We start from the raw sequence: 26,062 nt of genomic DNA on the forward strand, positions 1-26,062 counted from the left end.
CAGCTCTGGATTACGGTGCCAATCTGTCTGCTCCAGGAAGCCCACATGCTGAGAATGCAGCAGAATAATTGACCCTCGTTATTGGGGTGTTTGATTTAATCTGAGTTAATGCAGTTTTGTGTAATGTTTGGGTGGTCCCCTGGGGTTTTAGAATAGCCTTTGAGCAGTTGGATTGACAGAGGCCGAGTCATGTGCTAATGGGAAGAGCTAGGCTTACGGAGACAAGCAAGCAGTTTGTGTTTCAATTTGCAAGAAGCAGCTGCTCTTTTCTTTCTCTTTGGGACAGCAGTTTGGGACCTTCGAGAAGATAGGTATCTCTCTCCAGAGGGTTCTGGAGGTTTGAGGACTTGCAACCCACAATCCTCTTGCTTCCACCTGATTTTCAAGAGGTGTTTATGTCTGTGGGGAATATTGCTTAAATTGGAAGCAATAGAGATAGACTAGAAGCCAAGAATCGTACCTTGCCATGTTTGAGTGTTTAAATTGTGAAAGGTTAAGCTCATTTTTTTTTGTTCTTGTTTAACTGTGCTGTGAAATTTTAATAAAAGCTGCCTAGTAGGTCAATGCTATCACACTTGGATTAGAAACATTATCCTCACGAAAATTCCAAGAGCAAAAATAGTTGGGATTGAGTCTAACTCTATTAAACACCTTGGAGCTTCTGATCTGCTCCCTAACAATTGAGCACTGATTGTTAGAAATGGGGAGATATTAAAATATAAATATCAATACCTTGTTTCCCAGAGTGACTGGCTCTTTCTAAAGAATCTGCAATAGAAAGAACAGAATTTCAGTTCACCAATCAGAGGAAAGCCTCTGTGTCCAGTTATCAGAATGGTTTGAAAACTCTCCCTCCCGTTTTAATGAGATTAAAATCTGTATGGGTGACGTATTGTTGAAAGATCGGGATAAATACCTTTAGTATCCGGCTCACTCTCATTCTCCACAGAGTCTGAAACAGAGGGAACAGGATTTCAGATTCCAGACCACACGTTCCGATATCCGAATGGATTGCAATGATCCCAATCGCACTGCAAACACCCCCACACTCAGCACCTGGACAAGTGACAGCTCCAGATAGAATTTTATGTCTAATTGCCGAGGATTTAATGCTCAGGATGAGTCCATTCGGCACAACTGCTCTGTGCTAGTGTTTATGTCCAACCTGAGCCTCCTCCCACCCGTCTACATCTCATCCGATCAACATATGATCTAAATCTCAGTTCCAGTCTCATCCATGTTGATGTATATCATTACTATCATTAATTTGCAACGACCAAAGTTTGTTAATGTCTGTTACTTTTTACTTTTCCTCAGTATTAATAATCCCCCCACACAGAGAGATCTACAAACCAGCATCTTCTGTCGAAACAATCTCTTTGCTTTTCCTTTTGGCAATTTCATCGGAATCTGAAATGAAAACCGGTTTTTGATGAGAAATTGGGGAATGAGTGTGAAATGTTCACAATTGGAAAGTGTGTCCCTGTCACATATTCCTTTTTGCTCACACTCACACATTGCAGCAGCCTCTGATTGTCCCACCTCACCACGAGCTACATTCCCACCGCTCGAAGCCCCAGCTTAGCATTGGGTTCGGGTCGGGTCACTTCCCAGGAAACTGGGGCTTGAATCCCGGTGTCTCCAGGGTCAGGGTGAGTCTCACTTACTGCCCGACTGTGAGATTTGTGACAACACTGTGCCTTTAAGAAGTGTATTTATAGCATGGTTGTTGTGAAGGACAAGTTAAAATTCAGCTCTGGATTACGGTGCCAATCTGTCTGCTCCAGGAAGCCCACATGCTGAGAATGCAGCAGAATAATTGACCCTCGTTATTGGGGTGTTTGATTTAATCTGAGTTAATGCAGTTTTGTGTAATGTTTGGGTGGTCCCCTGGGGTTTCAGAATAGCCTTTGAGCAGTTGGATTGACAGAGGCCGAGTCATGTGCTAATGGGAGGAGCGAGGCTTACAGAGACAAGCAAGCAGTTTGTGTTTCAATTTGCAAGAAGCAGCTGCTCTTTTCTTTCTCTTTGGGACAGCAGTTTGGGACCTTCTAGAAGATAGGCATCTCTCTCCAGAGGGTTCTGGAGGTTTGAGGACTTGCAACCCACAATCCTCTTGCTTCCACCTGATTTTCAAGAGGTGTTTATGTCTGTGGGGAATATTGCTTAAATTGGAAGCAATAGAGATAGACTAGAAGCCAAGAATCGTATCTTGCCATGTTTGAGTGTTTAAATTGTGAAAGGTTAAGCTCATTTTTTTTTGTTCTTGTTTAACTGTGCTGTGAAATTTTAATAAAAGCTGCCTAGTGGGTTAATGATATCACACTTGGATTAAGAAACATTACCCTCACGAAAATTCCAAGAGCAAAAATAGTTGGGATTGAGTCTAACTCTATAATACACCTTGGAGCTTCTGATCTGCTCCCTAACAATTGAGCACTGATTGTTAGAAATGGGGAGATATTAAAATATAAATATCAATACCTTGTTTCCCAGAGTGACTGGCTCTTTCTAAAGAATCTGCAATAGAAAGAACAGAATTTCAGTTCACCAATCAGAGGAAAGCCTCTGTGTCCAGTTATCAGAATGGTTTGAAAACTCTCCCTCCCGTTTTAATGAGATTGAAATCTGTAAGGGTGACGTATTGCTGAAAGATCGGGATAAATACCTTTAGTATCCGGCTCACTCTCATTCTCCACAGAGTCTGAAACAGAGGGAACAGGATTTCAGATTCCAGACCACACGTTCCGATATCCGAATGGATTGCAATGATCCCAATCCCACTGCAAACACCCCCACACTCAGCACCTGGACAGGTGACAGCTCCAGATAGAATTTTAGATCTAATTGCCGAGGATTTACTGCTCAGAAAGAGGCCATTCGGCCCAACTGCTCTGTGCTAGTGTTTATGTCCAACCTGAGCCTCCTCCCACCCGTCTACATCTCATCCTATCAACATATGTTCTAAATCTCAGTTCCAGTCTCATCCGTGTTGATGTATATCATTACTATCATTAATTTGCAACGACCAAAGTTTGTTAATGTCTGTTACTTATTACTTCTCCTCAGTATTAATAATCCCCCCACACAGAGAGATCTACAAACCAGCATCTTCTGTCGAAACAATCTCTTTGCTTTTCCTTCTGGCAGTTTCATCGGAATCTGAAATGAAAACCGGTTTTTGATGAGAAAATGGGGAATGAGTGTGAAATGTTCACAATTGGAAAGTGTGTCCCTGTCACATGTTCCTTTTTGCTCACACTCACTCATTGCAGCAGCCTCTGATTGTCCCACCTCACCTTGAGCTACATTCCCATCGCTCGAAGCCCCAGCTCAGCATTGGGTTAGGGTCGGGTCACTTCCCAGGAAACTGGGGCTTGAATCCCGGTGTCTCCAGGGTCAGGGTGAGTCTCACTTACTGCCCAACTGTGAGATTTGTGACAATACTGTGCCTTTAAGAAGTGTATTTATAGCATGGTTGTTGTGAAGGACAAGTTAAAATTCGGCTCTGGATTACGGTGCCAATCTGTCTGCTCCAGGAAGCCCACATGCTGAGAATGCAGCAGAATAATTGACCCTCGTTATTGGGGTGTTTGATTTAATCTGAGTTAATGCAGTTTTGTGTAATGTTTGGGTGGTCCCCTGGGGTTTTAGAATAGCCTTTGAGCAGTTGGATTGACAGAGGCCGAGTCATGTGCTAATGGGAAGAGCTAGGCTTACGGAGACAAGCAAGCAGTTTGTGTTTCAATTTGCAAGAAGCAGCTGCTCTTTTCTTTCTCTTTGGGACAGCAGTTTGGGACCTTCGAGAAGATAGGTATCTCTCTCCAGAGGGTTCTGGAGGTTTGAGGACTTGCAACCCACAATCCTCTTGCTTCCACCTGATTTTCAAGAGGTGTTTATGTCTGTGGGGAATATTGCTTAAATTGGAAGCAATAGAGATAGACTAGAAGCCAAGAATCGTATCTTGCCATGTTTGAGTGTTTAAATTGTGAAAGGTTAAGCTCATTTTTTTTTGTTCTTGTTTAACTGTGCTGTGAAATTTTAATAAAAGCTGCCTAGTGGGTTAATGATATCACACTTGGATTAAGAAACATTATCCTCACGAAAATTCCAAGAGCAAAAATAGTTGGGATTGAGTCTAACTCTATAATACACCTTGGAGCTCCTGATCTGCTCCCCAACAATTGAGCACTGATTGTTAGAAATGGGGAGATATTAAAATATAAATATCAATACCTTGTTTCCCAGAGTGACTGGCTCTTTCTAAAGAATCTGCAATGGAAAGAACAGAATTTCAGTTCACCAATCAGAGGAAAGCCTCTGTGTCCAGTTATCAGAATGGTTTGAAAACTCTCCCTCCCGTTTTAATGAGATTGAAATCTGTATGGGTGACGTATTGTTGAAAGATCGGGATAAATACCTTTAGTATCCGGCTCACTCTCATTCTCCACAGAGTCTGAAACAGAGGGAACAGGATTTCAGATTCCAGATCACACGTTCCGATATCTGAATGGATTGCAATGATCCCAATCCCACTGCAAACACCCCCACACTCAGCACCTGGACAGGTGACAGCTGCAGATAGAATTTTATATCTAATTGCAGGGGATTTACTGCTCAGAAAGAGGCCATTCGGCCCAACTGCTCTGTGCTAGTGTTTATGTCCAACCTGAGCCTCCTCCCACCCGTCTACATCCCATCCTATCAACATATGATCTAAATCTCAGTTCCAGTCTCATCCATGTTGATGTATATCATTACTATCATTAATTTGCAACGACCAAAGTTTGTTAACGTCTGTTACTTATTACTTCTCCTCAGTATTAATAACCACCCCCACACAGAGAGATCTACAAACCAGCATCTTCTGTCGAAACAATCTCTTTGCTTTTCCTTTTGGCAATTTCATCGGAATCTGAAATGAAAACCGGTTTTTCATGAGAAAATGGGGAATGAGTGTGAAATGTTCACAATTGGAAAGTGTGTCCCTGTCACATGTTCCTTTTTGCTCACACTCACACATTGCAGCAGCCTCTGATTGGCCCACCTCACCATGAGCTACATTCCCACCGCTCGAAGCCCCAGCTCAGCATTGGGTTAGGGTCGGGTCGCTTCCCAGGAAACTGGGGCTTGAATCCTGGTGTCTCCAGGGTCAGGGTGAGTCTCACTTACTGCCTGACTGTGAGATTTGTGACAATACTGTGCCTTTAAGAAGTGTATTTATAGCATGGTTGTTGTGAAGGATGAGTTAAAATTCAGCTCTGGATTACGGTGCCAATCTGTCTGCTCCAGAGAGCCCACATGCTGAGAATGCAGCAGAATAATTGACCCTCGTTATTGGGGTGTTTGATTTAATCTGAGTTCATGCAGGTTTGTGTAATGTTTGGGTGGTCCCCTGGGGTTTCAGAATAGCCTTAGAGCAGTTGGATTGACAGAGGCCGAGTCATGTGCTAATGGGAGGAGCGAGGCTTACAGAGACAAGCAAGCACTTTGTGTTTCGATTTGAAAGAAGCAGCCGCTCTTTTCTTTCTCTTTGTGGCAGCAGTTTGGGACCTTCTAGAAGATAGGCATCTCTCTCCAGAGGGTTCTGGAGGTTTGAGGACTTGCAACCCACAATCCTCTTGCTTCCACCTGATTTTCAAGAGGTGTTTATGTCTGTGGGGAATATTGCTTAAATTGGAAGCAATAGAGATAGACTAGAAGCCAAGAATCGTATCTTGCCATGTTTGAGTGTTTAAATTGTGAAAGGTTAAGCTCATTTTTTTTTGTTCTTGTTTAACTGTGCTGTGAAATTTTAATAAAAGCTGCCTAGTGGGTTAATGATATCACACTTGGATTAAGAAACATTACCCTCACGAAAATTCCAAGAGCAAACTAGTTGCGATTGAGTCTAACTCTATAATACACCTTGGAGCTTCTGATCTGCTCCCTAACAATTGAGCACTGATTGTTAGGAATGGGGAGATGTTAAAATATAAATATCAATACCTTGTTTCCCAGAGTGACTGGCTCTTTCTAAAGAATCTGCAATAGAAAGAACAGAATTTCAGTTCACCAATCAGAGGAAGGCCTCTGTGTCCAGTTATCAGAATGGTTTGAAAACTCTCCCTCCCGTTTTAATGAGATTGAAATCTGTAAGGGTGACGTATTGTTGAAAGATCGGGATAAATACCTTTAGTATCCGGCTCACTCTCATTCTCCACAGAGTCTGAAACAGAGGGAACAGGATTTCAGATTCCAGACCACACGTTCCGATATCCGAATGGATTGCAATGATCCCAATCGCACTGCAAACACCCCCACACTCAGCACCTGGACAAGTGACAGCTCCAGATAGAATTCCATGTCTAATTGCTGAGGATTTAATGCTCAGGAAGAGTCCATTCGGCCCAACTGCTCTGTGCGAGTGTTTATGTCCAACCTGAGCCTCCTCCCACCCGTCTACATCTCATCCTATCAACATATGATCTAAATCTCAGTTCCAGTCTCATCCATGTTGATGTATATCATTACTATCATTAATTTGCAACGACCAAAGTTTGTTAATGTCTGTTACTTTTTACTTCTCCTCAGTATTAATAATCCCCCCACACAGAGAGATCTATAAACCAGCATCTTCTGTCGAAACAATCTCTTTGCTTTTCCTTTTGGCAATTTCATCGGAATCTGAAATGAAAACCGGTTTTTGATGAGAAAATGGGGAATGAGTGTGAAATGTTCACAATTGGAAAGTGTGTCCCTGTCACATGTTCCTTTTTGCTCACACTCACACATTGCAGCAGCCTCTGATTGTCCCACCTCACCACGAGCTACATTCCCACCGCTCGAAGCCCCAGCTTAGCATTGGGTTCGGGTCGGGTCACTTCCCAGGAAACTGGGGCTTGAATCCCGGTGTCTCCAGGGTCAGGGTGAGTCTCACTTACTGCCCGACTGTGAGATTTGTGACAATACTGTGCCTTTAAGAAGTGTATTTATAGCATGGTTGTTGTGAAGGACAAGTTAAAATTCAGCTCTGGATTACGGTGCCAATCTGTCTGCTCCAGGAAGCCCACATGCTGAGAATGCAGCAGAATAATTGACCCTCGTTATTGGGGTGTTTGATTTAATCTGAGTTAATGCAGTTTTGTGTAATGTTTGGGTGGTCCCCTGGGGTTTCAGAATAGCCTTTGAGCAGTTGGATTGACAGAGGCCGAGTCATATGCTAATGGGAGGAGCGAGGTTTACAGAGACAAGCAAGCAGTTTGTGTTTCGATTTGCAAGAAGTAGCCGCTCTTTTCTTTCTCTTTGTGGCAGCAGTTTGGGACCTTCTAGAAGATAGGCATCTCTCTCCAGAGGGTTCTGGAGGTTTGAGGACTTGCCACCCACAATCCTCTTGCTTCCACCTGATTTTCAAGAGGTGTTTATGTCTGTGGGGAATATTGCTTAAATTGGAAGCAATAGAGATAGACTAGAAGCCAAGAATCGTACCTTGCCATGTTTGAGTGTTTAAATTGTGAAAGGTTAAGCTCATTTTTTTTTGTTCTTGTTTAACTGTGCTGTGAAATTTTAATAAAAGCTGCCTAGTAGGTCAATGCTCTCACACTTGGATTAGAAACATTATCCTCACGAAAATTCCAAGAGCAAAAATAGTTGGGATTGAGTCTAACTCTATTAAACACCTTGGAGCTTCTGATCTGCTCCCTAACAATTGAGCACTGATTGTTAGAAATGGGGAGATATTAAAATATAAATATCAATACCTTGTTTCCCAGAGTGACTGGCTCTTTCTAAAGAATCTGCAATAGAAAGAACAGAATTTCAGTTCACCAATCAGAGGAAAGCCTCTGTGTCCAGTTATCAGAATGGTTTGAAAACTCTCCCTCCCGTTTTAATGAGATTAAAATCTGTATGGGTGACGTATTGTTGAAAGATCGGGATAAATACCTTTAGTATCAGGCTCACTCTCATTCTCCACAGAGTCTGAAACAGAGGGAACAGGATTTCAGATTCCAGATCACACGTTCCGATATCCGAATGGATTGCAATGATCCCAATCGCACTGCAAACATCCCCACACTCAGCACCTGGACAAGTGACAGCTCCAGATAGAATTTTATGTCTTATTGCCGAGGATTTAATGCTCAGGATGAGTCCATTCGGCTCAACTGCTCTGTGCTAGTGTTTATGTCCAACCTGAGCCTCCTCCCACCCGTCTACATCTCATCCGATCAACATATGATCTAAATCTCAGTTCCAGTCTCATCCATGTTGATGTATATCATTACTATCATTAATTTGCAACGACCAAAGTGTGTTAATGTCTGTTACTTTTTACTTCTCCTCAGTATTAATAATCCCCCCACACAGAGAGATCTACAAACCAGCATCTTCTGTCGAAACAATCTCTTTGCTTTTCCTTTTGGCAATTTCATCGGAATCTGAAATGAAAACCGCTTTTTGATGAGAAATTGGGGAATGAGTGTGAAATGTTCACAATTGGAAAGTGTGTCCCTGTCACATGTTCCTTTTTGCTCACACTCACACATTGCAGCAGCCTCTGATTGTCCCACCTCACCACGAGCTACATTCCCACCGCTCGAAGCCCCAGCTTAGCATTGGGTTCGGGTCGGGTCACTTCCCAGGAAACTAGGGCTTGAATCCCGGTGTCTCCAGGGTCAGGGTGAGTCTCACTTACTGCCCGACTGTGAGATTTGTGACAACACTGTGCCTTTAAGAAGTGTATTTATAGCATGGTTGTTGTGAAGGACAAGTTAAAATTCAGCTCTGGATTACGGTGCCAATCTGTCTGCTCCAGGAAGCCCACATGCTGAGAATGCAGCAGAATAATTGACCCTCGTTATTGGGGTGTTTGATTTAATCTGAGTTCATGCAGTTTTGTGTAATGTTTGGGTGGTCCCCTGGGGTTTCAGAATAGCCTTTGAGCAGTTGGATTGACAGAGGCCGAGTCATGTGCTAATGGGAGGAGCTAGGCTTACGGAGACAAGCAAGCAGTTTGTGTTTCAATTTGCAAGAAGCAGCTGCTCTTTTCTTTCTCTTTGGGACAGCAGTTTGGGACCTTCGAGAAGATAGGCATCTCTCTCCAGAGGGTTCTGGAGGTTTGAGGACTTGCAACCCACAATCCTCTTGCTTCCCCCTGATTTTCAAGAGGAGTATGTGTCTGTGGGGAATATTGCTTAAATTGGAAGCAATAGAGATAGACTAGAAGCCAAGAATCGTATCTTGCCATGTTTGAGTGTTTAAATTGTGAAAGGTTAAGCTCATTTTTCTTTGTTCTTGTTTAACTGTGCTGTGAAATTTTAATAAAAGCTGCCTAGTGGGTTTATGATATCACACTTGGATTAAGAAACATTATCCTCACGAAAATTCCAAGAGCAAAAATAGTTGGGATTGAGTCTAACTCTATAATACACCTTGGAGCTTCTGATCTGCTCCCTAACAATTGAGCACTGATTGTTAGAAATGGGGAGATATTAAAATATAAATATCAATACCTTGTTTCCCAGAGTGACTGGCTCTTTCTAAAGAATCTGCAATAGAAAGAACAGAATTTCAGTTCACCAATCAGAGGAAAGCCTCTGTGTCCAGTTATCAGAATGGTTTGAAAACTTTCCCTCCCGTTTTAATGAGATTGAAATCTGTAAGGGTGACGTATTGCTGAAAGATCGGGATAAATACCTTTAGTATCAGGCTCACTCTCATTCTCCACAGAGTCTGAAACAGAGGGAACAGGATTTCAGATTCCAGACCACACGTTCCAATATCCGAATGGATTGCAATGATCCCAATCCCACTGCAAACACCCCTACACTCAGCACCTGGACAGGTGACAGCTCCAGATAGAATTTTAGATCTAATTGCCGAGGATTTACTGCTCAGAAAGAGGCCATTCGGCCCAACTGCTCTGTGCTAGTGTTTATGTCCAACCTGAGCCTCCTCCCACCCATCTACATCTCATCCTATCAACATATGTTCTAAATCTCAGTTCCAGTCTCATCCGTGTTGATGTATATCATTACTATCATTAATTTGCAACGACCAAAGTTTGTTAATGTCTGTTACTTATTACTTCTCCTCAGTATTAATAATCCCCCCACACAGAGAGATCTACAAACCAGCATCTTCTGTCGAAACAATCTCTTTGCTTTTCCTTCTGGCAGTTTCATCGGAATCTGAAATGAAAACCGGTTTTTGGTGAGAAAATGGGGAATGAGTGTAAAATGTTCACAATTGGAAAGTGTGTCCCTGTCACATGTTCCTTTTTGCTCACACTCACACATTGCAGCAGCCTCTGATTGTCCCACCTCACCTTGAGCTACATTCCCATCGCTCGAAGCCCCAGCTCAGCATTGGGTTAGGGACGGGTCACTTCCCAGGAAACTGGGGCTTGAATCCCGGTGTCTCCAGGGTCAGGGTGAGTCTCACTTACTGCCCAACTGTGAGATTTGTGACAATACTGTGCCTTTAAGAAGTGTATTTATAGCATGGTTGTTGTGAAGGATAAGTTAAAATTCAGCTCTGGATTACGGTGCCAATCTGTCTGCTCCAGGAAGCCCACATGCTGAGAATGCAGCAGAATAATTGACCCTCGTTATTGGGGTGTTTGATTTAATCCGAGTTCATGCAGTTTTGTGTAATGTTTGGGTGGTCCCCTGGGGTTTCAGAATAGCCTTTGAGCAGTTGGATTGACAGAGGCCGAGTCATGTGCTAATGGGAGGAGCTAGGCTTACGGAGACAAGCAAGCACTTTGTGTTTCGATTTGCAAGAAGCAGCCGCTCTTTTCTTTCTCTTTGTGGCAGCAGTTTGGGACCTTCTAGAAGATAGGCATCTCTCTCCAGAGGGTTCTGGAGGTTTGAGGACTTGCCACCCACAATCCTCTTGCTTCCACCTGATTTTCAAGAGGTGTTTATGTCTGTGGGGAATATTGCTTAAATTGGAAGCAATAGAGATAGACTAGAAGCCAAGAATCGTACCTTGCCATGTTTGAGTGTTTAAATTGTGAAAGGTTAAGCTCATTTTTTTTTGTTCTTGTTTAACTGTGCTGTGAAATTTTAATAAAAGCTGCCTAGTGGGTTAATGATATCACACTTGGATTAAGAAACATTACCCTCACGAAAATTCCAAGAGCAAAAATAGTTGGGATTGAGTCTAACTCTATAATACACCTTGGAGCTTCTGATCTGCTCCCTAACAATTGAGCACTGATTGTTAGAAATGGGGAGATGTTAAAATATAAATATCAATACCTTGTTTCCCAGAGTGACTGGCTCTTTCTAAAGAATCTGCAATAGAAAGAACAGAATTTCAGTTCACCAATCAGAGGAAGGCCTCTGTGTCCAGTTATCAGAATGGTTTGAAACTCTCCCTCCCGTTTTAATGAGATTGAAATCTGTAAGGGTGACGTATTGCTGAAAGATCGGGATAAATACCTTTAGTATCCGGCTCACTCTCATTCTCCACAGAGTCTGAAACAGAAGGAACAGGATTTCAGATTCCCGACCACACGTTCCGATATCCGAATGGATTGCAATGATCCCAATCCCACTGCAAACACCCCTACACTCAGCACCTGGACAGGTGACAGCTCCAGATAGAATTTTAGATCTAATTGCCGAGGATTTACTGCTCAGAAAGAGGCCATTCGGCCCAACTGCTCTGTGCTAGTGTTTATGTCCAACCTGAGCCTCCTCCCACCCGTCTACATCTCATCCTATCAACATATGTTCTAAATCTCAGTTCCAGTCTCATCCGTGTTGATGTATATCATTACTATCATTAATTTGCAACGACCAAAGTTTGTTAATGTCTGTTACTTATTACTTCTCCTCAGTATTAATAATCCCCCCACACAGAGAGATCTACAAACCAGCATCTTCTGTCGAAACAATCTCTTTGCTTTTCCTTCTGGCAGTTTCATCGGAATCTGAAATGAAAACCGGTTTTTGATGAGAAAATGGGGAATGAGTGTGAAATGTTCACAATTGGAAAGTGTGTCCCTGTCACATGTTCCTTTTTGCTCACACTCACACATTGCAGCAGCCTCTGATTGTCCCACCTCACCTTGAGCTACATTCCCATCGCTCGAAGCCCCAGCTCAGCATTGGGTTAGGGTCGGGTCACTTCCCAGGAAACTGGGGCTTGAATCCCGGTGTCTCCAGGGTCAGGGTGAGTCTCACTTACTGCCCGACTGTGAGATTTGTGACAATACTGTGCCTTTAAGAAGTGTATTTATAGCATGGTTGTTGTGAAGGACAAGTTAAAATTCAGCTCTGGATTACGGTGCCAATCTGTCTGCTCCAGGAAGCCCACATGCTGAGAATGCAGCAGAATAATTGACCCTCGTTATTGGGGTGTTTGATTTAATCTGACTTAATGCAGTTTTGTGTAATGTTTGGGTGGTCCCCTGGGGTTTCAGAATAGCCTTTGAGCAGTTGGATTGACAGAGGCCGAGTCATGTGCTAATGGGAGGAGCTAGGCTTACAGAGACAAGCAAGCAGTTTGTGTTTCGATTTGCAAGAAGCAGCCGCTGTTTTCTTTCTCTTTGTGGCAGCAGTTTGGGACCTTCTAGAAGATAGGTATCTCTCTCCAGAGGGTACTGGAGGTTTGAGGACTAGCAACCCACAATCCTGTTGCTTCCAGCTGATCTTCAAGAGGAGTATGTGTCTGTGAGGAATATTGCTTAAATTGGAAGCAATAGAGATAGACTAGAAGCTAAGAATCGTATCTTGCCATGTTTGAGTGTTTAAATTGTGAAAGGTTAAGCTCATTTTTTTTTGTTCTTGTTTAACTGTGCTGTGAAATTTTAATAAAAGCTGCCTAGTAGGTCAATGCTATCACACTTGGATTAGAAACATTATCCTCACGAAAATTCCAAGAGCAAAAATAGTTGGGATTGAGTCTACCTCTATTAAACACCTTGGAGCTTCTGATCTGCTCCCTAACAATTGAGCACTGATTGTTAGAAATGGGGAGATATTAAAATATAAATATCAATACCTTGTTTCCCAGAGTGACTGGCTCTTTCTAAAGAATCTGCAATAGAAAGAACAGAATTTCAGTTCACCAATCAGAGGAAAGCCTCTGTGTCCAGTTATCAGAATGGTTTGAAAACTCTCCCTCCCGTTTTAATGAGATTAAAATCTGTAAGGGTGACGTATTGCTGAAAGATCGGGATAAATACCTTTAGTATCCGGCTCACTCTCATTCTCCACAGAGTCTGAAACAGAGGGAACAGGATTTCAGATTCCAGACCACACGTTCCGATATCCGAATGGATTGCAGTGATCCCAATCCCACTGCAAACACCCCCACACTCAGCACCTGGACAAGTGACAGCTCCAGATAGAATTTTATGTCTAATTGCCGAGGATTTAATGCTCAGGAAGAGTCCATTCGGCCCAACTGCTCTGTGCTAGTGTTTATGTCCAACCTGAGCCTCCTCCCACCCGTCTACAGCTCATCCGAACAACATATGATCTAAATCTCAGTTCCAGTCTCATCCATGTTGATGTATATCATTACTATCATTAATTTGCAACGACCAAAGTTTGTTAATGTCTGTTACTTTTTACTTCTCCTCAGTATTAATAATCCCCCCACACAGAGAGATCTATAAACCAGCATCTTCTGTCGAAACAATCTCTTTGCTTTTCCTTTTGGCAATTTCATCGAAATCTGAAATGAAAACCGGTTTTTGATGAGAAAATGGGGAATGAGTGTGAAATGTTCACAATTGGAAAGTGTGTCCCTGTCACATGTTCCTTTTTGCTCACACTCACACATTGCAGCAGCCTCTGATTGTCCCACCTCACCACGAGCTACATTCCCACCGCTCGAAGCCCCAGCTTAGCATTAAGTTCGGGTCGGGTCACTTCCCAGGAAACTGGGGCTTGAATCCCGGTGTCTCCAGGGTCAGGGTGAGTCTCACTTACTGCCCGACTGTGAGATTTGTGACAATACTGTGCCTTTAAGAAGTGTATTTATAGCATGGTTGTTGTGAAGGACAAGTTAAAATTCAGCTCTGGATTACGGTGCCAATCTGTCTGCTCCAGGAAGCCCACATGCTGAGAATGCAGCAGAATAATTGACCCTCGTTATTGGGGTGTTTGATTTAATCTGAGTTAATGCAGTTTTGTGTAATGTTTGGGTGGTCCCCTGGGGTTTCAGAATAGCCTTTGAGCAGTTGGATTGACAGAGGCCGAGTCATGTGCTAATGGGAGGAGCTAGGCTTACAGAGACAAGCAAGCAGTTTGTGTTTCGATTTGCAAGAAGCAGCCGCTGTTTTCTTTCTCTTTGTGGCAGCAGTTTGGGACCTTCTAGAAGATAGGCATCTCTCTCCAGAGGGTTCTGGAGGTTTGAGGACTTGCAACCCACAATCCTCTTGCTTCCACCTGATTTTCAAGAGGTGTTTATGTCTGTGGGGAATATTGCTTAAATTGGAAGCAATAGAGATAGACTAGAAGCCAAGAATCGTATCTTGCCATGTTTGAGTGTTTAAATTGTGAAAGGTTAAGCTCATTTTTTTTTGTTCTTGTTTAACTGTGCTGTGAAATTTTAATAAAAGCTGCCTAGTGGGTTAATGATATCACACTTGGATTAAGAAACATTACCCTCACGAAAATTCCAAGAGCAAAAATAGTTGCGATTGAGTCTAACTCTATAATACACCTTGGAGCTTCTGATCTGCTCCCTAACAATTGAGCACTGATTGTTAGAAATGGGGAGATGTTAAAATATAAATATCAATACCTTGTTTCCCAGAGTGACTGGCTCTTTCTGAAGAATCTGCAATAGAAAGAACAGAATTTCAGTTCACCAATCAGAGGAAAGCCTCTGTGTCCAGTTATCAGAATGGTTTGAAAACTCTCCCTCCCGTTTTAATGAGATTGAAATCTGTAAGGGTGACGTATTGTTGAAAGATCGGGATAAATACCTTTAGTATCAGGCTCACTCTCATTCTCCACAGAGTCTGAAACAGAGGGAACAGGATTTCAGATTCCAGACCACACGTTCCGATATCCGAATGGTTTCCAATAATCCCAATCTCACTGCAAACACCCCCACACTCAGCACCTGGACAGGTGACCGCTCCAGATAGAATTTTATATCTAATTGCGGAGGATTTACTGCTCAGGAAGAGTCCATTCGGCCCAACTGCTCTGTGCGAGTGTTTATGTCCAACCTGAGCCTCCTCCCACCCGTCTACATCTCATCCTCTCAACATATGTTCTAAATCTCAGTTCCAGTCTCATCCATGTTGATATATGGAATGCGCTGCCAGGCAAGGTGGTGGAGGCGGACACACTGGGAATGTTTAAGACTTATCTAGATAGCCATATGAACGGAGTGGGAATGGAGGGATACAAAAGAATGGTCTCGTTGGACCAGGGAGCGGCGCGGGCTTGGAGGGCCAAGGGCCTGTTCCTGTGCTGTATTGTTCTTTGTTGTTCTTTGTTCTATATACCGTTACTTTCATTAATTCACAATGACCAAAGTTTGTTAATGTCTGTTACTTATTACTTCTCCTCAGTATTAATAACCCCCCCACACAGAGAGATCTACAAACCAGCATCTTCTGTCGAAACAATCACTTTGCTTTTCCTTATGGCAATTTCATCGGAATCTGAAATGAAAACCGGTTTTTGATGAGAAAATGGGGAATGAGTGTGAAATGTTCACAATTGGAAAGTGTGTCCCTGTCACATGTTCCTTTTTGCTCACACTCACACATTGCAGCAGCTTCTGATTGGTCCACCTCACCTTGAGCTACATTCCCTTCATTCGAAGCCCCAGCTCAGCGTTGGATTAGGGTCGGGTCACTTCCCAGGAAACTGGGGCTTGAATCCCGGTGTCTCCAGGGTCAGGGTGAGTCTCACTTACTGCCCGGCTGTGAGATTGTCCCTTAGCCTCACTCTCTGCCCTCCTGACTCTTCAGACACTGGAACAGTGAGCCCAGCACTGACACCGGGATCTGAGCTTTGGGTTTCCATCCAAGGCCAATGGATCCAAACTGCTTCAAAGAGTCATTAGTGCAATCATCAGGAGATTATTGTGTGATGATACTGTGCCTTTAAGAAATGTATTTGTGTCATGTTTCTTGTGCAGGGCTGTTTTTGTGAGTCAATTCTATTTACCCGGTGCCCCTTTGTCTGTAACCAGCCGCCCACATGTTGATGCTGAAGAAGGGTAATTGATCCTAATTGCTGGAGTGTTTGTTTTAATCTGGGTTGATGTGGTTTGGGTTTTTTTTACTGTTCTCCCCTGGGCTTTCTCAGAGTGGGGTTTGATTACGTTGATGACAAAAAAAAGCACATGACTGGCCGGCGCTTGGCTCACAAAGAGATACAAGCTCAGTTGCTGCTTGGAATCTTTAGAGTTAAGTAGCCCTCTTTATTTTTCTCTCTGGGGATTGGAGTCTGGGGCCTGCCAGCAAATAGGTCTCTTCCTCTGAACTTCAGCTGTTTGAAGATAGACCTTCTTTGAAGCTGCTGTTTGCAGATAGATGTTTCTCTGGAGGCTGCTGTATGGGAGTCAGAAGACATGTGTCTTTCTATATCTCTGTGCAGAGGTGTTAAAAAGGATGTAATTCCAGCACACATGGCAACCTGTGTGTTTTGGTAACTCATTGTGAAGAGGGGTTTATGCCTGTGGGGATATTGTTTCAACTGGAACTATAGCGATATCGAGCAGTTAAGAATTATTCCAAGTAATGCTTAAGTATTTCAATTGGTAGAAGTTATGATAATTCATTTTGTTACGTTTTGACAGTGTTGTTAAATCAAGTTTGTTTTAATAAAAGTTTCCTCGTGGGTCAACAGAATCCCACCTGGAGTGACACACCTTATCCTCACGTTAATTCCAATATCATAAATAGTCAGGGTCGAGACTAACTTTAACACCTTGGAGTTTCTGATCTGCTCCCTAACAATTGAGCACTGATTGTTAGAAATGGGGAGATATTAAAATATAAATATCAATACCTTGTTTCCCAGAGTGACTGGCTCTTTCTAAAGAATCTGGAATAGAAAGAACAGAATTTCAGTTCACCAATCAGAGGAAAGCCTCTGTGTCCAGTTATCAGAATGGTTTGAAAACTCTCCCTCCCGTTTTAATGAGATTGAAATCTGTAAGGGTGACGTATTGTTGAAAGATCAGGATAAATACCTTTAGTATCCGGCTCACTCTCATTCTCCACAGAGTCTGAAACAGAGGGAACAGGATTTCACATTCCAGACCACACGTTCCGATATCCGAGTGGATTGCAATGATCCCAATCCCACTGCAAACACCCCCACACTCAGCACCTGGACAGGTGACAGCTCCAGAGACAATTTTATATCTAATTGTGGAGGATTCACTGCTCAGAAAGAGGCCATTCAGCCCATCTGCTCTGTGCTAGTGTTTATGCCCAACACAAGCCTCCTCCCACCTGTCTACATCTCATCCTATCAATACATCCTTCTATTTCTTTCCCATTTCTTGTTTATCCAACTTCCCCGTAAATGTTTCAATTCTATTTTCCTCATCCACTCCCTGTGGGAGTGAGTTCCACATTCTCACCACCCTCTGGGTGAAGAGTTTTCTCCAGAAATCCCAATGGGATTGATCCGTGACTTTTATATTGATGCTGTTGTGTTCTTTGCCCAGTCAATGGAAAATTTTCTCTTGGTGTAGCCAATCAAACTGGAATTATCTTTGTGATTATCTTTATCTGGTCAAGGGTGGCACAGTGGTTAGCACTGCTGCCTCATGGCGCCAAGGGCCTGGGTTCAATTCCTGGCTTGGGTCGCTGTCTGTGCGGAGTCTGCACATTCTCCCCGTGTCTGCGTGGGTTTCCTCTGGGTGCTCCGGTTTGCTCCCACAGTCTGAAAGACGTGCTAGTTAGGGTGCATTGGCCGTACTAAATTCACCCTCAGTGTACCCAAACAGCCGGAGTGTGGTGACTAGGGGATTTTCACATTAACTTCATTGCAGTGTTAATGTAAGCCTACTTGTGACACTAATAAATAAAGTTTAAAACTTTAACCCCCTCAGTCTTCATTTTCCTGCAGAATAGAATCCAAACCTCTTCAGCCTTTCCAGAATGTTTTTAAATTCTCATTCCAGTCTCATCCTTGTGGAAATGTATCCTCATTAAAATGAATTTGCCATATATTAGCACAGTCAATAATCCCCCCACACAGAGAGATCTACAAACCAGCATCTTCTGTCGAAACAATCACTTTGCTTTTCCTTTTGGCAATTTCATCGGAATCTGAAATGAAAACCGGTTTTTGGTGAGAAAATGGGGAATGAGTGTGAAATGTTCACAATTGAAAAGTGTGTCCCTGTCACATGTTCCTTTTTGCTCACACTCACACATTGCAGCAGCCTCTGATTGGCCCATCTCACCATGAGCTACATTCCCATCGCTCGAAGCCCCAGCTCAGGGTTGGATTAGGGTCGGGTCACTTCCCCAGGAAACTGGGCCTTGAATCCCGGTGTCTCCAGGGTCAGGGTGAGTCTCACTTACTGCCCGACTGTGAGATTGTCCCTTAGCCTCACTCTCTGCCCTCCTGGCTCTACAGACACTGGAACAGTGAGCCCAGCACTGACTCCGGGATCTGAGATTTGGGTTTCCATCCAAGGCCAATGGATACAAACAACTTCCAGAATCATTAGTGCAATTTTCAGGAGATTATTGTCTGATGATACTGTGCCTTTCAGAAATGTATTTGTGACATGTTTCTTGTGCAGGATTTTTTTAGGAGTCAATTCTATTTCCGATGCCCCTTTGTCCGTAATCAGCAGCCCACGTGTCAATGCTGAAGCAGCATAATTGACCCTAATTGCTGGAGTGTTGGTTTTAATCTGGGTTAATGCCTTTAGCTTTTTGTGTTTTCTCCTGGGTTTTTTCAGAGTGGGGCTTGATTAGGTTGATTGACAGGAAAAATCTTTTGACTGGTCGGGGCTTATCTCACCGAGGGAAACAAGCTCAGTTGCTGCTTGGTATCCCTAGAGAGAAGTGGCTTTCTGTCTCTTTATTTTTCTCTCTGGAGATTGTCGTCTGGGACATGCTGGAATATCGGTCACTTCCTCTTAGGTTCAGCTGTTTGAAGGTAGACATTTCTCTGGAGGCTGCTACATGGGAGTCAGAAGACAGTTGCCTTTCTGTGTCCTATCCTGAGGTGTTGAAATGCCGGAAGGCTAGTACCCACGTAAGCCAACATGTTTTGCCCTAATTCTGAAGAGGGATTTATGTCTTTGAGGAAATTGCTTAAATTGTATTGACAAAGACAGCTCGCTGTTAAGAATTATTCCTTGCCATGTTTCAGTGCTACAACTGGTAAAAGTTATGCTGATTCTTTTTGTTACATTTTAACTGTGTTGTGAAATAAAGTTTGTTTTAATGAAGGTTTCCTAGTGGGTCAATAGAATCCCACCTGGAGTGACACACCTCATCCTCAAATTAAATCCAAAATTAAAAATAGTCGGGGTCTAATCTAATTCCATAATATACCTTGGAGTTTCTGATCTGCTCCTTAGCAATTGAGCACTGATTGTTAGAAATGGGGAGATATTAAAATATAAATATCAATACCTCGTTTCCCAGAGTGACTGGCTCTTTCTAAAGAATCTGCAATAGAAAGAACAGAATTTCAGTTCACCAATCAGAGGAAAGCCTCTGTGTCCAGTGATCAGAATGGTTTGAAAACTCTCCCTCCCGTTTTAATGAGATTGAAATCTGTAAGGTTGTCGTATTGTTGAAAGATCGGGATAAATACCTTTAGTATCAGGCTCACTCTCATTCTCCACAGAGTCTGAAACAGAGGGAACAGGATTTCAGATCCCAGACCACACGTTCCGATATCCGAATGGATTGCAATGATCCCAATCCCACTGCAAACGCCCCGACACTCAGCACCTGGACAGGTGACAGCTCCAGATAGAATTTTATATCTAATTGCAGAGGATTTACTGCTTAGAAACAGGCCATTCGGCCCAACAGCTCTGTGCTAGTGTTTATGTCCAACCTGAGCCTCCTCCCACCCGTCTACATCTCATCCTATCAACATATCCTTCTATTTCTTTCCCATTTCTTGTTTATCTAACTTCCCCGTAAATGTTTCGATTCTATTTTCCGCGCCCACTCCCTGTGGGAGTGAGCTCCACATTCCCACCACCCTCTGGGTGAAGAGTTTTCTCCAGAATTCCCGAGCATGGAATCCTTACAGTGTAGAAGGAGACCATTCGGCCCATCGATGCTGCACCGACTCTCCAACACTGACTCCGAGAGGTGAGATTTGGGTTTCCACCAAGGCCAATGTCAGGGTGAGTCTGACCACTGGAAATGCCATTGGCCCAAGCGGGTCTGGGATGGCGACCTGTTGCCCTTTGGCCAGTCCCAGCTCAGCTGAGCTTTCTTCCAGCATACATTGGCTGCTCGAGCTGAGATATTCCTCCCTGGGTGTGGGAGTGTGTTCATCCCACACTCTCTGTCATGCACTTGGGTGAATTAATGCTCACATTGGGTCTAATGGACTGATTCTCCAGAGACAGCTTGGAAATACCCATTAATGCAATCTGATACATTATTAAAAGCTTAAAAAACAAACCTCGATCTTCTAAGTGAATCTGATCCTCTAACGAAGCTGGAAGAGATTCAGACAAACTGTCAGCCGCACATTAAAACTGCAGATTCACCTAACAGAGCACACACTGTTCATTCTGCAACATGCGCTGTGCTAATAACAGAGTTACACCAAAATCTTTTCAAATATTAACTCCCTGAATCTTTGATACTGTCACTGTTAATACATTTAAATCGTCAATCTGTTATTTGGGTTAAAGGAGGACTGTTCATATCCTGGGTAATATTTTTATTCAACAAGTTCATTTAATAAATGGCTCCTTAGGGATGGTTTAGCTCTGAAATCTCACAGAGAAGGAAGGTTAATATATTTCCAAACTAAGATAGTGAGTGACTTGGGAGGTTGGGTGTTCTCCAGGAAGTGGTGTCCCAGGTATCTACTGCTCTTGATGGTGGTGGTTGTGGGTTTGGAAGGTGCTGTCTAAGGAACCTTGGTGAGTTGCTGCAGTGCATCTTGTAGACGGTACACACGGCTGCCACTGTGAGTCGGTGCTGGAGGGAGTGGATGTTTGTGGATGGGGTGCCAATCAAGCGGGGCTGCTTTGTCCTGGATGACATTAGAGGAACTCCCCTGGGCCAGGGGGTTACACTCTCCCCGACCCTGGTGAAACCTGTCCCGGGACCATCGGGAGAGGAAGGGAGACACTGGGAGACACTGGGAGGTAGAGATAAAATTCGCTTTACTCACCATCACTGAGACTCTCCCCTGAGTGCCTGGAAACTCCTGCAACCAACAGAGACACACTGAGATTAAAGAAATACTTCCTGAACGAGGGAGCGTGTTAGAGGGTTTCACTTCACTCCGTCTGTCTGTCCCTCGATCTGTTCCTCTCTTACTCTACTTCCCGTTCATAGAATCCCACAGTGCAGAAGGAGGCCATTCGGCCCATTGAGTCTACACCAACCGCAATCCCACCCAGGCCCTATCCCCATAACCCCATGCATTTACCCTCGCTGGTCCCTCTGACACTAAGGGGCAATTTAGCATGGCCAATCCACCTAACCTGCACAAGGTTGGACACTAAGAAGCAATTTAGCATGGCCAATCCACCCAACCTGCACATCTTTGGACACTAAGGGGCAATTTAGCATGGCCAATCCACCCAACCTGCACATCTTTGGACACTAAGGGGAAATTTAGCATGGCCAATCCACCCAACCCACACATCTTTTGAACTGTGGGAGGAAACCAGAGCACCCGGAGGAAACCCACGCAGACACGGGGAGAACATGCAAACTCCACACAGACAGTTCTGTCTGTCTGTTCTGTTCTGTCCGTTTGTCTTTTGGTCTCGCTCTGTTTCACTCCTTCTCTCTCCCTCTCTGCCTCTCAGCTGGAGGATAGAGTAATGAAGTGATCAGGATAACTGTGTCAGAGAAACCAGATCGCCGGCTCTGTAAATCTCAGTGTTCTTGCCAAATCTCAGTGTGAGAATTGATCAATTTAATCAAAGTCATTTAGAACCCAAAGTAATTATTGCAAAGTACAAACCTCCAATATCAACTGACCCTTGTTTATCTGCAGAAAGAAAAAATACTGAAATATGAAACTGGATAAAATCAGTTAAATTTTTGGAGATTGTTTTTATCATTGGTTTTTTTATTCTTTCACAGGATGTGGGTGTCGCTGGCTAGGCCCGGAATTATTGCCCATCCCTAATTTCCCCTTGCGAAGGGGGTGGTGAGCTGCCTCTTGAACCCGCTGCTGTCCCTGAGGGGTAGGTACACCCACAGCGCCGTTAGGGAGGGAGTTCCAGGATTTTGACCCAGTGACGGTGAAGGAACGGCTGATATCGTTCCAAGTCAGGATGGTGAGTGGGTTGGAGGGGAGCCTCCAGGTGGTGGTGTTCCCAGGTATCTGCTACCCTTGTCCTTCTAGTTGGAAGAGGTCATGGGTTTGGAAGGTGCTGCCTAAGGAACCTTGGTGAGTTGCTGCAGTGTATCTCATAGATGGTACACACGGCTGCTGCTGTGCATCGGTGTGGAGAGTGTGGATGTTTGTAGATGTGGTGCCAATCAAGCAGGCTGTTTTGTCCTGGATGGTGCTGAGCTTCATGAGTGTTGGAGCTGCACCCATCCAGGCAAGTGGAGGGCATTCCATCACACTTCTGACTTGTGCATTGAAGATGGTGGACAGGCTTTGGGGAGTCAGGAGGTGAGTTATTCACCACAGGATTCCTAGCCTTTGACCTGTTCTGGTAGCCACAGCATTTATATAGCTAGTCCAGTTCAGTTTCGGTCAATGGTAACCCCCAAAATGTCGATTGTGGGGGATTCAGTGATGATATTGCCGTTGAATAGCAAGGGGTGATATGGTTGGATCCTCTCTTGTTGGAGATGGTCATTTCCTGGCACTTGTGTGACTCGAATGTTATTTGCCACTTGTCAGCCCAAGTCTGGATATTGTCCAGGTCTTGCTGCATTTGGACATGAACCGCTTCAGTGTCTGAGGGGTTATATACTGAGGAGTAACAAATGGTAAACGTTGTGCAGTCATCAGCGCATATCCCCACCTCTGACCTTATAATAGAAGAAAGGACATTGATGAAGCAGCTGAAGATGGTTGGGCCTTGGACGCTCCCCTGAGGAACTCCTGTAGCAGTGTTCCAGAGCTGAGATGACTGACCATCCAACCACCACAACCATCTTCCTTTTTTGCCGGATATGACTCCAACCAACAGAGAGTTTTCCCCCGATTCCCATTGACTCCAGTTTTGCTCGGGCTCCTGAATGCCGGCTAACACTGCCTCGATGTGAAGGGCAGTCACTCTCACCTCTGAAACACATCTCTTTGTTCGTGTTTGAACCAAGGCTGCAATGAGGAGCTGGGGGATGAGTAGGTGAGTGAGTGTTGTTTGAAAGCTCAGTTAAATCACCTTCCATCACTTTACTGATAATTGAGCGGGGATGGTTAGTGTGATCATTGGCCGGGTTGGATTTGCCCTGCTCAATGTGGCTAATGTTGGATAATAGTTAGTAGTAGTTAGTAATAGTTAGTAATCCTGTATAAAGCAGCTGATTCGCTACAGATTCCAGTATGCTGTGTAATCGAGATTATCTTGTTTTTTTACAAAGTGACCTTGGAATAAGTGGAGTGTATAAACAACAAAAGCTGATTTGGGGAGGATTACAGAGGAGGATCCCAGCACGTCTGCCTGGTGCAATGTGGCTCAATCTCAAAGCTGGGATGTCCCTGATTTGTCCCACAGTCTGCATTCTGCTGACTGATTGCACTGATTGCAGTGGGATAGTGGGACAGTGGCAAGGAGTTATGCGTAATCTCTCCCCCTGCCGTGGGGTAAGGAAAGGGGACAGATTAGGCAGAGTTCCCGCTCCGTGTCTGTGTCGACAGACTGCGTGGCTGTTGGGTGGATCAGGGTGGGGCTGGGGAGTGAAACCCGCAGACACTCACTATCTCGCTGCCCCGTGAGGAACGGCCCCAGGGCGAGGGGAGTGGGATATCCCAAACCCTGAGGCAGCTTCTCCCAGTGTCAGCACCGTCAGGAGAGCAGGGGAAAGTGAACGGGAAAAGGAGTATACTGACCATCTCCGCGACTCTCATCGGAGCGACTGGACAATCCTGCAACAAGGAGAGAGAGACAGAGATTGAAATAATAGCTGCTGAAGGCGGCAGTGAGTGATTCAGCTACCCACCAACATCCCTATCAGGAAACCCCCACAACCTTATTTTTCCTCTTGTCCCCCCCCCCCCCCCCCCTCAGTAGCCCACCCCTAACAAAACCTTTACCCGCCACCTGCTCCCCCCCCCCCCCCCGCCCCCCGACCCCACTGAAAAAACAGATTCTGACTCAGCAACAGACACAAACCCACCCCCCCAACCAAGAAACCCCCCAAAACAACTCTCCAACACACACACCACTTGGACGTCCGTCCCACCCCCCGGAAACACCTAAACCCCCAACCTAGCAGCCCCCTCCTCCTAACACCCCCCCCCTCAACAACCACCTCCCCCTCCCCAACCACCTAAAATACCTAAACCCCCAACCTAGCAGCCCCCTCCTCCTAACACCCCCCCCTCAACAACCACCTCCCCCTCCCCAACCACCTAAAATACAACAGAAACAGACCATCACCCTGTTTTCCTTTGTCCTTTCTCCTCCCCCCACCCCCCCCCACTCCTCCTCTTCTGCCACACTGCGGTAGCCCCCCCCCCACCCCACCCCCCCCTCCCATTCACCACCCCACACACGAAAAAACTAACACGAATTATAATACATGATTTTTAAGAAGAAAAAGCCCAGGAGGCAAGAAGACAACAAGATAAGGACAAGGCATCACAGGAGGAACAAGGATTGGACGTGAGCTGAAAGAAAAATGGCAGAGCACGAAGAAAAGGGGACGTGTCCTCTCTCTCTGTCCCACCCCCCCAAACATCTCACACTGGGAGCTCATTTGGAACTTGATGCTGTCTCAGCCCCCCCACACCCCCCCCCCCCCCCACCACACCCTTCCCCCACCCCCCCATTCTCTCTGTCACAAAATCAAATCAGCAACATCTACCCTGCCGGACAGGAGGCCAAAGGGCAGATTTCAATAGGTTAATGACCAGCTCTCTGTGGTATTTGTTTTGATTTGATTTGATTTATTATTGTCCCATGTATTGGTATACAGTGAAAAGTATTGTTGCGCACTTTACAGACAGAGCATACCGTTCACAGAGTACATAGGGGAGGAGGAAAGGAGAAGGTGCAGAATGTGGTGTTACATTCATAGAATCATAGAATCATAGACTACCTACAGTGCAGAAAGAGGCCATTCGGCCCATCGAGTCTGCACCGACCACACTCCCACCCAGGCCCTACCCCCGTAACCCCACATATTTACCCTGCTAATCCCCCTGACACTAACGATCAATTTAGCATGGCCAACGCACCTAACCTGCACATCTTTAGATAGTCTAGGAGGAAACCGGAGCACCTGGAGGAAACCCACGCAGACACGGGGAGAATGTGCAAACTCCACACAGACAGTGACCCGGGGTCAGAATCGAACCCGGGTCCCTGGCGCTGTGAGGCAGCAGTGCTAATCATTGTGCCACCGTGACACCCATTGTCATAGTCATAGCTAGGGTATAGAGAAATGGATTTCTCTCTCTGTCTCTGTGTCTCACGGGTCTCTCTCACCCTTCTGTTACTCGCTCTGCTTTTACCTCTGAGATTGGGGGTGGATAACGGAACGAACAGGATGATCAGGGTTAGCAATTTGAGCTGTCACTCTGTCTGTCTCTCTCACCCTTTTCCTGTCTGTCTCACTCCTCTCCACCCTTTTCTATCTGTCTCTCTTGCTCCATCACTGTCTCTCCCTGTTTCTCTTTCTGCCTCTCTCCTACAATCAATAAATTGCAAAACCTCCTGAGTAATCTGACACGCTGACTCCTCCCTCGCAGCAGTCTCTCTCTGTTATAGATTAGAGAAC

At 44.6% G+C, this 26,062-nt stretch overlaps 1 protein-coding gene across 1 annotated transcript in view; it reads right to left on the reverse strand.

The window, feature by feature from the left end:
* LOC144487583 (uncharacterized) overlaps positions 1 to 26,062 on the reverse strand; it is a 69,083-nt gene that overhangs the window by 39,346 nt on the left and 3,675 nt on the right. The window contains exons 4-39 of the mRNA XM_078205668.1: positions 24,171 to 24,206; positions 22,119 to 22,145; positions 21,315 to 21,350; positions 20,592 to 20,627; positions 19,761 to 19,796; positions 19,577 to 19,612; positions 18,194 to 18,250; positions 17,161 to 17,196; positions 16,977 to 17,012; positions 15,563 to 15,619; positions 14,930 to 14,965; positions 14,746 to 14,781; positions 13,615 to 13,671; positions 13,178 to 13,213; positions 12,994 to 13,029; positions 11,864 to 11,920; positions 11,427 to 11,462; positions 11,244 to 11,279; positions 10,113 to 10,169; positions 9,676 to 9,711; positions 9,492 to 9,527; positions 8,361 to 8,417; positions 7,924 to 7,959; positions 7,740 to 7,775; positions 6,610 to 6,666; positions 6,173 to 6,208; positions 5,989 to 6,024; positions 4,859 to 4,915; positions 4,421 to 4,456; positions 4,237 to 4,272; positions 3,106 to 3,162; positions 2,669 to 2,704; positions 2,485 to 2,520; positions 1,354 to 1,410; positions 917 to 952; positions 733 to 768 (exon numbers count right to left, since the gene is read on the reverse strand). Coding sequence (XP_078061794.1) covers positions 733 to 768; positions 917 to 952; positions 1,354 to 1,410; positions 2,485 to 2,520; positions 2,669 to 2,704; positions 3,106 to 3,162; positions 4,237 to 4,272; positions 4,421 to 4,456; positions 4,859 to 4,915; positions 5,989 to 6,024; positions 6,173 to 6,208; positions 6,610 to 6,666; positions 7,740 to 7,775; positions 7,924 to 7,959; positions 8,361 to 8,417; positions 9,492 to 9,527; positions 9,676 to 9,711; positions 10,113 to 10,169; positions 11,244 to 11,279; positions 11,427 to 11,462; positions 11,864 to 11,920; positions 12,994 to 13,029; positions 13,178 to 13,213; positions 13,615 to 13,671; positions 14,746 to 14,781; positions 14,930 to 14,965; positions 15,563 to 15,619; positions 16,977 to 17,012; positions 17,161 to 17,196; positions 18,194 to 18,250; positions 19,577 to 19,612; positions 19,761 to 19,796; positions 20,592 to 20,627; positions 21,315 to 21,350; positions 22,119 to 22,145; positions 24,171 to 24,206 — 1,497 coding nt within the window. The remainder of the gene's footprint in view (positions 1 to 732; positions 769 to 916; positions 953 to 1,353; positions 1,411 to 2,484; positions 2,521 to 2,668; positions 2,705 to 3,105; positions 3,163 to 4,236; positions 4,273 to 4,420; positions 4,457 to 4,858; positions 4,916 to 5,988; positions 6,025 to 6,172; positions 6,209 to 6,609; positions 6,667 to 7,739; positions 7,776 to 7,923; positions 7,960 to 8,360; positions 8,418 to 9,491; positions 9,528 to 9,675; positions 9,712 to 10,112; positions 10,170 to 11,243; positions 11,280 to 11,426; positions 11,463 to 11,863; positions 11,921 to 12,993; positions 13,030 to 13,177; positions 13,214 to 13,614; positions 13,672 to 14,745; positions 14,782 to 14,929; positions 14,966 to 15,562; positions 15,620 to 16,976; positions 17,013 to 17,160; positions 17,197 to 18,193; positions 18,251 to 19,576; positions 19,613 to 19,760; positions 19,797 to 20,591; positions 20,628 to 21,314; positions 21,351 to 22,118; positions 22,146 to 24,170; positions 24,207 to 26,062) is intronic.

Source organism: Mustelus asterias, unplaced genomic scaffold, assembly GCF_964213995.1.
Source record: "Mustelus asterias unplaced genomic scaffold, sMusAst1.hap1.1 HAP1_SCAFFOLD_897, whole genome shotgun sequence".
Classification (NCBI taxonomy): Eukaryota; Metazoa; Chordata; class Chondrichthyes; order Carcharhiniformes; family Triakidae; genus Mustelus; species Mustelus asterias.